At 32.6% G+C, this 11,960-nt stretch overlaps 1 protein-coding gene across 1 annotated transcript; it reads right to left on the bottom strand.

Moving 5' to 3' along the window:
• LOC109840129 lies at positions 8,356–9,063 on the bottom strand. The gene is made up of 3 exons (XM_020408649.1): positions 8,885–9,063; positions 8,476–8,772; positions 8,356–8,362 (listed from the first exon to the last, which is right to left on the bottom strand). Exons 1-3 carry the CDS (start codon positions 9,061–9,063, stop codon positions 8,356–8,358), a joined length of 483 nt encoding a protein of 160 aa, XP_020264238.1.

Genomic DNA, 11,960 nt, shown 5'->3' with positions numbered 1-11,960 from the left:
ATTGCAAAATAATATACCGTGTTTGGAATTTTTGGGCGAGATATCAAGATTTCCCCATTATATCAAATGACATTTTGCCCTAAAAAAAAACAGATCGAATGTTGCAACGTTGCTTTGCACTTTTGTTTGTTTTAGAAGGTTGATTAGTGATCCTAAACATATATTATTCATATTTTGTATGCTTAAATTTCATTACATATGTTGAGATTACATTTTAATGCATTATACTATGTATGCAAACATTCAATATGACATTCTGATATTTACCACATATCCCCGATATTTTCCCGATATCCACAATCCGATATGAATTTTGGCCATCCGATATTTCCCCGATATCCGATATTTAAAACCTTGATTGTAATTTTGTCAGAGATGCTTAGGAAAAAAAAGTGATATCTCTTCAGTTCACTCCATCTTCGGAACAGTTAGCTGACATTCTCATTAAAGCTACTTCACCTAATGTGTTTTCCATTCTATGTAACAAGCTGGGCATGATTGATATATATGCTCCAGCTTAAGAGGGAGTGTTAGAATTAGTTCTTGGGTTATTGGGTTAGGGCCCATTAACCCATTACCCATATGTAACCCTATATATACCCATGGAGATGAATGAAATGGCATACTCTCTGATTTTCTCACTCTCAACATTAACAATACACCCCTGACGGCCCAAACACTTCAACGTGCACCACCACCAAAACTAACTTATCAACCATCTTCAATAGGGTGATAAATCCATAAAAATCTTGTTCAAATCATAAGTGTAAAAAATCATTAAATTAACACTGCACATCTGATGATAAAACTAACTTATCAACCCTCTTCAATAGGATGATAAGTCTACAAAAATCTTATTCAAATCACAAGTGTAAAAAATCATCAAGTTAACCCTACAACTCTGTGATAAGTCTACAAAAATCTTATTCAAATCACAAGTGTAAAAAATCATCAAGTTAACCCTACAACTCTGATGATAAAACTAACTTATCAACCCTCTTCAATAGGGTGATAAATCCATAAAAAAATTGTTCAAATCAAAAGTTCAAAAAAATCATCAAGTTAACCCTACACTTCTGATGATAAAACTAACTTATCAACACTCTTTAATAGATGATAAGTCCAAAAAAAATATTGTTCAAATCATAAGTGTAAAGAATCATCAAGTTAAGCCTACATCTCTGATGATAAAACCAACTTATCAACACTCTTCAATAGGGTGATAAGTCTACAAAAAAAAAATTGTTCAAATCACAAGTGTAAAAAATCATCAAGTTAACACTACACCTCTAATGATAAAACCAACTTATCAACACTCTTTAATAGAGTGACAAGTCCACAAAAATCTTGTTCAAATCACAAGTACAAAAGGCATGCCAAGTTAACACTACATCTCTGGCACCCTCAACTATTTTCGTTGTTTCAAGTTAAAGCATAGCACAGAAAGAGATAAGGAAAACCAAAATATTATCACTTTTTATTCAAAATACTAAAGAGTGATACAAAATTACTATTTTGTTCTTATCAAAAGAACGATACATAATTAAGCTTCCAGACCCATCAGTTTAACGGATGCAAGGCGAGACCTGATGTCCAAAAGCTTTTTCTCGTGTGCTGCATGTGTCGTTTCCGCAGCTCGTCTTCTAAGCTCCTCTTCACTCGGTGACGCAGCAACAACCTCCTTCTTGATTTCATTAAGAATTTGTATCTCCTTGCAGTGCTGTTCAAAGACTTCTATACTCTTGAGAGAAAGTCCCTTCACAACGACTTCTTCCTCGGCAAGTTGGACTTCTCTCTGAGGTAAGGCCTCTTGCAGTTGGGCGATAACCTATTTCGTCTGAGCAATGAAGTCTTGAGAAGTCCGCATGGCAGCGGCGAAAGTGGCCAAAAGATTATAAACTTTGATTTCATGGTGACATTTCTAATGGTCTATCCAATAGAGATGACCTGATTACAAACTTTGATATCTAACATGATCAGATAACTGGAGCTATATCTTTTGGCTACTACAGGCTATCCTTTTAGTTTCAGATTGCATCCCCCGATCACTGATAAAGCATATACGAAGCTTGGCATCCTCAAGAAATGCCCCCTAAATCTCCAACAAAAATAACAAAGGAGGGTCCGTAAGGTTAGGTGAACCGGTGAGCATAAAAACATATACGGCTATTGGAGTAAAGTTTAAGTTCAAAACTAAAATTTCTTTTATGCCTATAGTTCATAATAGAGTTGGGTTTCTTTTATGAAAAAATTGTAGATTATGTTCATTGGTCACTGGAAATATTAACGTTAGGCTAATGTGATATGTTTATACTGCGTTTTTTTGTTTTTTAATATTTTTGCAAATTAATCTTCAGAGTTGTTTGGTTGCAAGCAACCATAAACAATTCAATTGTCAACTGCAGGAAACTGCTTCTGCATCAGTTGCAACGGTAGCTGTTTGGTCTACTTTAAAATTCGGCAACTGCAATAAAGTTGCAGGTATTTGTTTCTACCTTTGGTGACAATTTAGCAGATATATCACCGGGATAAATTTTTTTACTCTTTTACCCTCAGATAGAGTCACCAATTTGTTATCATCTCCTCTTGCTACAAGTCATCGGATTTTGGCTAGACCTAGTCTCCAACATCAAATATCACATATTAACATACTTAATTATAGGCATCCACAGAAACATAGATGAAAACAACACTTTAATCTGATAATGTCATCAATACAAAGTAGTGTGCACTATGGAGTGAAACTAGAGGGAAGTGCTACTAAGGAGGAATAAGCGCCATCCATAATATTCTTTAGAGCCATATGCTTCCCTTTCGCTACAGTCATATTGTTCAGCGATAGTATTAGCATCTTTAATTGTAGACGATGGATAGGCGATAACTATTGTTGTTCGATTGACCATTACTCAATCTAAAGCGTCTTGAACAACTCGTTCAGATTCAGCATCCAGTGCACTTGTCACTTGATCAAGGAGCAAAATTTTTGGCTTCTCCACAATTGCACGATGAATTGCTACCTGTTGCTTCTGACCACCTCATAACTGGATTCCTAGCTCTCCAACCATTACTTCATAACCCTGTATTTCCAAATTCTTTTGACAAGAACTAACATCTGTTAGAATATATGCTTACAGCTGATCTTTGCTAGAATCTGGTGCCACAGAGAGACCCTCCAATAGAACCTGCAGTAGGGATTGAGATCAGCATTTTATCTTGAAAAGTAAAAAATGTCCGGATAATTTAAATGCAAAATTTTAGAGCTTTCACTTAGTAGTAGAAATTCGCATGAGTGTGTGTGTGTGTGTGAGGAGAGGGAGGGAGGGAGAATAAAATCTGCAACAGGGATTGAGATCAGAATTTAACCTTGAACAGCAAAAAAAATGTCCAGATAGTTCAAATGCAATTTTTGGAGCTTTCATTTAGCAGTGGAAATATGTATGGCGGTAGCTAGTGTCTGCTTTTTGTCTAGTATTTAGTCGACCTTTGCTAAGAAAAAGGCCACTGCTTTGCTTAGTCCATAAAATTTTTAATGGGACTATTCTGGGTCAATCTAGTATTGCTAGAGCTTACAATAAGTTGTTTATAAAATCAGCTTATAGAAGCAATTTATGTAAGATGCTGAAACTAGCGGTTTGGTAATCAAATATAAAAAATTGCTTAAGAGGCAGCTAAGGTGTTTAGTAGCTTGTTAAAAGATAAAAAGTACATATGATATGTAAATTATAAAAAACAGAAGCAGCTTTTAGAGGCATGCTCAAGTTGCTTCTAAAAGTACCATCTTAAAAGAAGTAGCTGCTTAAAATTATATTTAAATTGCTTATAAAAGTACACCTTTAAAAGAAGAAGTAATTTCAATAAGCCCGGAAAAATTGTTTTCACTAGACATTATTATCGCGTGCTTCTTGAAAAAATAACTAGAATCACATCAAAAATAGCAATACCAAACTAGCTTTCAGTCATCAAATATTTGATCCTTGTTGCTGAAGTCTTCATGATGTGTAAAACTTGCAATGACCCCATAAATCATGCATATCTGGAAACCTATTCCCCGCATCTAAATGTTTACAAAAATACCCTTCAAATCATCGTCTTTAAGAAAATGAATTCCAAATCAACAAACCATCACTCTTACAGGCTAAATTGTAAGTGCAGTGTAAACATATCAACCAAACAATCAAATGTAAACGAAGAAGTCTAAGGGCACTCGCCGTTTGGTGATTGTTCTTTGGCACTCGTGCAGAAAACGCTGGGAATCAATTGGGTGTAGGGTTGGGTGTAGGCTTGGTGGTAGAGTTTGGTTTGGGGTTGGACACATGTCACCCTCTTAGAGCAAGTGATAGCAACAGTCACGTTTCGCGACTGTCGCTAGAAATCCTTAATGTAAACGTATCAACGAAGTTGTAAATTTTGAAGTGTGCAACGAGCAAAACTGACTCGTTTAATGCTGCAACGTTAGTGTGAAAGAAGACGAAAAGATAATAGTTAAGCAATCATTTTGTTTAAAAACATATCATATATCTAAATCATTTTGAACAAAATTTAGTAATATGCCGAACTGCTGAAATGCAAAATAGATTTAAATAATAATTCAAAGGAGGAATTGTGTCTACATGATGTGATTTCTTGAAATGGATGAAGTTTAAGAATAAATGGTGAAACTGTAAGCTTATAGGTGGAAAAAATCCATGTTTTGAAATTGGGTTGGTTTAAGTACAAATTAGGTTTAAAAATAATTGAGTAAGTTATTTTGGGTCTAAGGTGAATTTTTAAAGTGATTTTTTTATAACGGGGCAGAACTTTGAATTTGTTAGCCAAGTAACTTTCCAAACCTTTTAGGTTTATAAGAAAAGGAAAAAAACAGAAAAGAAAAGAAAAAGGATTTATCCGAGCGTAAAACTAGACAAAAAAGGGGGAAAAAGAAAAAAACTACACAAAAAAAGGAAAAAGAAGAAAAGAAAAATGATTTCACCGAGAGTCAAACTTAAGACTATGCCCGTATTATATTTAAATGAGGCTGAGAGTACAACATATGTGCTCCTTTTTCACCTCAGGATCATAATCAACAACTTTTTATCGTCTTCATCATCATCAAGACGAAACCCAAACCCTCTTTTTCTAACCAAATTCTATTCTCGTTTCTCCTCAATGTTATCTTAACTCGGTCTTGTGTGACCAAATTAATGTTTCTTAATTAAGAAAAACGTGTTAAATGAGGTTGTTGAGAAGAGGGAAAGAACAATGAATTTTTGAGGGGACTCTGGTAATAGGTAAGGGGTTTTTTGATTTTGTGGTGTTGTTTTCTCAAGGAGAACACTCCTCCTTTTATAGGGGCCGAACCCATCATCTCCACCCCCTCAAAACTGCCACTGAGAGATTTTTTTTCTCAACAACCTCATTTAACACGTTTTTCTCAATTAAGAAACGTTGATTTGGTCACACAAGACCGAGTCAAGATAACATCTCCCACTTGACCAAATTAACCAAGTGATGTGTCTCCTACTATCCGTGAGATCAGATGTTTCTCCTTACCATTACTCCCACTATTCATAAAGAGTAACTCTAATTTCATTATTCATGGAATTTTACTTTGACTTATTTATTCTTATGTCTCATCAAACTTACATGTTTGATAAAAAAATTCACTAGTATTCCTTTTGTCAAATGATCAGCAATCATATCTATAGTAGGGATATGAATCACTTTGACTTCTCCATTTTCCATAATATCTCAAATATAGTGATACTGGATCTTAATGTGTTTTCCTTTGGGGCTATTCGCGCCACAATAAATATAAATAGGTCCTTCTAACAAATTGAGATCTAGATCAATCAAAAATCGTCTTATCCAGATAGCATGTGTAGTTACCATATGCAAGCTATATATTCAGCTTCTTGTATATATCTAGCAATACACCCTTGTTTCTTGCTACTCCAAGAAACTACTCCTCTAAAGATGAACAATTGTCCTGAAGTGGACTTTCCATCATCTTTATCACCTTCGAAATTAGCATCGGAGTAACCGAGAAGATCAAGTGAATCGGCTTGATAAACTAATCTTTGAGTCGATGTACCTCTGATATACTTCATAATCCTTTTAATAGCTTCCCAATGTGCTAGTCCAGGATTACTTTGATAACGACTGACTAGAGTTACGACATAAGCTATATCAGGTATGGTGCACAATATTGCATACATCAAGCTTCCAATTGCTTGAGCATAATAAACATCTAATGGCTATTTCCCCTCTCTAGGGCTTTGTTATTTACATAATCTCTTTCCCATGACCAACTGAGTTGGCGCCGGATTGTAATTCTCCTTTCCAAACCTTTTAAGAACTGGTTTTAAATATTTTTCTTGGTTTAAACTTAGCATTCTAGACTTTCTATCTCGAATTATTTAAACTCTAAGAATATATGATGCATCTCCCATGCCTTTCATCTTAAACTTTTCGCTGAGATCTGTCTTGGTTTTATTCAACATTTCCATGCTATTTTCAGCGAGCAATATATCATCCGCATATAAGGATAATATAGTAAACTTGTTCCCACTTTTCAAGACATATACACAATTATCTAATTTATTTTGAATAAAACCAAGTTTAGTGACTGCATCATGAAGTTTGAGATACCATATTCTAGAAGATTGTTTTAAATGGTATAGAGATTTTATTAATTTGTAAACTTTATGTTCTTGTCCTTTCACTGAAAACCTTTGGGTTGTTGCACATATATCGCTTACTTTAACTCTCCGTTAAGGAATGTAGTTTTAACATTCATTTGGAATAACTACAAATCAAGATATGTAATAATAGCCAAAATAATTCTAATGGATGCAAATTTAGCTACAAGAGAATACATCTCATGAAAATCTATTCCTGCCTTCTGGTTGTAACTCTTGGCAACTAACCGTGCTTTGAATTTATCAATAGATCCATCAACACGATATTTGTTTTTAAGCATCCATTTGCATCATATAGCTTTTCTATTTTCCGGTAGATCACATAACTCTCGTATCTTATTCTTTTCTATAGAATCAAGTTATTCTCTCATGGATTTTAGCCATAGAGTTGATTCATGCGATTTCATCGCATCAGAGAAGATTAAGGGATCTTGTTCTTCTATATTTGTATCTACCGAGAAAGAGGATGGCTCACATGAATACAAATAGTAATCATCCATTCATGAAGGTTGTGTTCTTAGCCTTTTGTTACCTACAACCAGTTGATGAGGTACATTATTTTTCATAGGTATTTTATCATTTACAAGGTTAGGTTCATTCACAATGTCAGGATCATTAGTGGGAACAACACCGTAATAATCATCATCTATTACAGATAGAGGTTTTGTTTCCTCTCGAACTTGTTCCTCTTTCTCTAGATTCTCTAGAAATGTAGCATCTCTACTTTCAATAACCTATTTTTTTTATTGTAGAACTTATAACTTTTTGACTTTTCTGAATACCCTATGAATCTACACTTTACTGTTTTAAAATTTATTGTAGAACTTATAACTTTTTGACTTTTCTGAATACCCTATGAATCTACACTTTACTGTTTTAAAATCTAACTTATCTCTAAATTGATGCGGACTTTTCTGAATACCCTATGAATCTACACTTTACTGTTTTAAAATCTAACTTATCTCTAAATTGATGCAGAATGAGAACATGGATGATAGATCTCCATTTTCTGAGATGACTCAGATTAGGCTTCCTTCCATTCCTTAATTCATAAGGTGTAGATACAACTGATTTGGTTAGAATTCTATTTAAAATATAGTTTGCAGTTAATAATGCTTCTCCCTAAAAGTTTTTAGAGAGACCAGAATGAGACAATATGCATCTAACTATATTCAATAATGTTCTGTTCTTTCTTTCGGCAACACCATTTTGTTGTGGCGTATATGGCATTGTTGTATGCCTTTTAATTCTATGTTGCATACATTAACTCTCAAATTCTTTAGAGTTATATTCTCCACCTCTATCAGTTCTCGAAATTTTGATTTTCATTTCAAGTTGGTTTTTAACTTCTGTCTTATATCTCTTAAAGCAGTCAAAAGCTTCTAATTTTCTAGATATAAGATAGACATGTGCAAACTTGGAATAATTATCTATGAAAGTAATAAAATTATTTTTTATTACTATGAGTTTTGATATTTAGGGGACCACAAATATCCGAGTGTATTAACCCTAAAAGGTCATTGGCTCTTTGTTCGCCAAAGGTTTTTTAGTTATTTTACCAGTTAAACAATATTCACATGATGGCAATTGAACATTAGATAGTGCAGGAAGTAAGTTCATTCTGATAATTTCTTTTATTTTTAAAATACTAGCATGTCCTAGTCTAGAATGACACAATTCAGACTCTGAAATATAACAGGACAAGTAGTTTAAATTCAAATTTTTATTATTAGAATTATTACAAACTACTAGAAGAATGCATAATTCATGCTCGGGCATATATTTTTCCATAGCATACACTTTATTATTTTTGCCTATAGAAACTCGGTTATTGTAGAACTTAACTTCCAGTCCTTTTTTCATCAAGCTAGGAACAGAGATCAAATTACGCCGAATTCCTGGTGCATAGAACACATCTTTGAGGACAAGAATATTGTCCCCAAGATCCAATCTATACGAACTAATACCTTCTACATCGAGATAGGTATTATTTCTCTTATAGATTCTCTGTTCTCCTTTCTTCAGCTCGGTGAATTCTGTGACCCCACTCTTGTCCTTTGCGATATGTCTGGTCGCACCGAAGTCGATCCACCAACTGTTGATATCTGTCATCATAACATTGCATTCCGTCACACCGATGAATTATCTTTTGCTAGTAACCCCTTGTTCTGGATGCTTATAGCCTCATTTATTCTCCTGTTTTTCACCTTGCGGGCAAGTGGTCTTGAAATGCCTGATCCACAATTGTAGCAGGCTCCGCGGGGTACTTCTTTCTCTTGAACCGCTGCGATTTCGGTCCTCGCGATTGTGGTTTACTAGGACTAGGGATTTTATAGCTTCCAGCATTATGCTTCTGGCGGACATAATTCAGCACTTGTTGCACCATATTCAGTTCTGCTTATTTCCTACTAGCTATTAAGTCATGTTCTATTGCTAGGTGCAAAAGAAGATCAATGACAGATTTAATGGTAGGGTTCATGTTTAATGTGGTGGCAGCCACAGCAAGAAAATGTGGTAGACTATTCAAAATGGTTGTCACTTTGTTTAATGTGGTGGCAGCCACAGCAAGAAAATGTGGTAGACTATTCAAAATGGTTGTCACTTGCATTCTTTTCAGGATTTCGATCCCAGCAATGGACAAGTCCTTAGCTATGACAATCATCTTATTTATATGCTCTACGACATTGTCTCCCTCTTGCATACGACAAGAATTATATTTATGCAAGAGGAGTTGAATATTAACTTCAGAGGCGGTGACATATTTCTCTTTTATAGCATTTTACATGTCTATGGAAGTCTTATAAGTTTCAAAAACTTTGATTAGGTTATCTTCTATGAACATGAGCATTAGGCTTTTTGCCTTTTTATCTTTCGATTTTCACTGTTCAAACCCTTTCTTTTCTTCAGGTGTAGATTTATCAGTAAAGGTTGGAGAAGTGGTTTCGATTACATCATCGATACTGTCATGAATAAGAGCATATCCTATTTTTCTATGTCACATATCATAATTACTGTCATTAAATTTATCAATTTTTCCTAATTATGATAGAACGAGTTTACTAGCCATTCGGTAGAGAACTAAAACTAATTTTCCAATTAAAACAAAATTAGATATGTATACTTAATTAAATATCAAAATTATTTATTTTTTGTTTATTTTCTTGCTATAAAATAAGTTAGATTCATCTTGAGTTAATCTTTAAACATGGATTATAACATTTGCCATAAATTTTATCTACATATTTTTTTAATTTTATGAAATAGATTTACATGTAAAACTAGGATCAATATACTTTTATATACTTGCATACACAACATTATTTTTTTAAATTTGTATATATCAAACTTCATGTAACATATTTGTTTATCGGATCAAATCGTCGATCTCCAATTTGTTTATCTTAGTCATTAAATGTAGTGTTTAAGTTTGAAAAAAAATGTGTTAATAAAATATAACTAAATACTTAATATTAAGATGGTTTGTATAAGCGCAGCGTAGTGTACGTACTTTTCACAATACTACAAGACATCTTAATTATTGATAAACTTAAAATAAATAAATAAATACTAAATATTACTGGTGACTCTAGTATAATTTTATATGACAAAATCATTCACATAAGCATATTAAAAATTTTGCATCAAAATCCCTTCTGAAGATTCCTAATTTTACTCAAAAAATTAAGTACTATAAAATATTCAAAAAATATTATCCTTTGTTCCTTCTTTTTTCATATTTAATTGAGTCGAAATCAATCATTCTCCACTTTTGTCTTTTTCTTGGGTAATTCTACAATAGTGTTTTCATCATCTATATCAATTGTGATATCAGGTTAATATATAATAAAGAGCAAAAGACAATACAAGAGTCCAAAAATATATTAGGATATACTTAAATCAATCAAGTTATATTATTACTCATAATTGATATGTATCGGAGACAAAATATGTTGACGATCTTAAACTATAAAACAGACTGTATGAGCCCTCTAACAGAACTTTTTTAATGCAAACAACCCTCAAGATTAATTTTGAAAATCTCTTGGGGTCAGGAGTAAACAACAACCTAGTTTGCAATGAAAGCTAGGAGAATGCATTACCTTAAGAATTATTAATCTTTTCTTAATCTGTTTATAATGATAGGATTTCATTATTAACTAACTACAAGGTCTAGTACATTATTTTTTTATTGGACATTCAAGGTAGGCAAAGGACCCAAATGAGTCCTCATCGCAATGAATGTTATATAATTTTAAGTACAAAGAAAAAAAAGGATTGATTAATGATGTAGTTGGTGAGTGGGAAACTCCAACAGCTTAATTTGGGTATGTGGATATATTATAGATGGAGATGGAGAAGTGTGGTTTGGAAAACAGTGAGTGTGTGGGGTAATTAATATGGTTTTTGTTTGTGTTGTTTTCTTCATTCATTTTCAAGATATATGTAGTCTTGTGGATATATATAGTTATATCATTACTATTCTCTTTTGGCTTTGTGGAAGAGTTTAGGTGAAAAAAATAAATTATCTAATCCGGTTAAAGTAGGATCATATAAGTTAAGCCAATGCATGAAATTTTTTTAACCAACACTAATATGTAAGTATTACAATTGGCATTGAGATCTAAAATACGTGTGAGCTTCTCTTTGACTTTTATACAAATAGTATCTTTTAAATAATAAAAATATAATTAAACTTTGTGATCTAAAAAAAGATTAAATATATAATATAATTAATTGCTTTAAAATAATATGATCTAACCTAATAAGAAGAAAATAGATTAAAGTGATTTAAAAATTATTACAATTTCATAATTCATAATTTTTAAACAATCTAATCTAATAAGAAGAAAATAACAAAGACACATACCTGTTGAAGGAGATAAAAGTGTTATGAAAATTGTTGCAATTTCTGATATAAAAAAAGATCAAACATACGATATAATTAATTGCTTTAAAATAATCTAGTCTAATCTAAAAAGAAGAAAATAGATGAAAGTGTTGTGAAAATTATTGTTATTTCTTAATATGAAAAAAAATTAAATACAAAATATAATTAATTGCCTTAAAATAATCCAATCAATCTAATAAGAAGAAAATAACAAAGGCACATATCTTTAGAATGAGATGAAAGTGCTATGAAAATTATTGTAATTTTTTGGCTTATATATATATTAGCATGTGTTGTTGCATGTGAGAGAATAACAATTGTAAATAGAGTTCTATTTAAATAATAATAGTATAATTAAACTTTAAAACTCATTATGCACTACCGTGAACTACTTG

This window comes from Asparagus officinalis, chromosome 5 (genome assembly GCF_001876935.1).
Source record: "Asparagus officinalis chromosome 5, Aspof.V1, whole genome shotgun sequence".
In the NCBI taxonomy this organism is placed as follows: Eukaryota; Viridiplantae; Streptophyta; class Magnoliopsida; order Asparagales; family Asparagaceae; genus Asparagus; species Asparagus officinalis.
This window is presented reverse-complemented; position numbering and strand designations above follow the sequence as displayed.

Bases quoted from the DNA above. Each gene is read 5' to 3' on its own strand.
- LOC109840129 (XM_020408649.1), bottom strand. From the start codon at position 9,063: ATGGTGCAACAAGTGCTGAATTATGTCCGCCAGAAGCATAATGCTGGA. The intron at 8,773-8,884 runs GTGAAAAACAGG...AGATATCAACAG, and splicing joins CAAGACCACTTGCCCGCAAG to TTGGTGGATCGACTTCGGTG.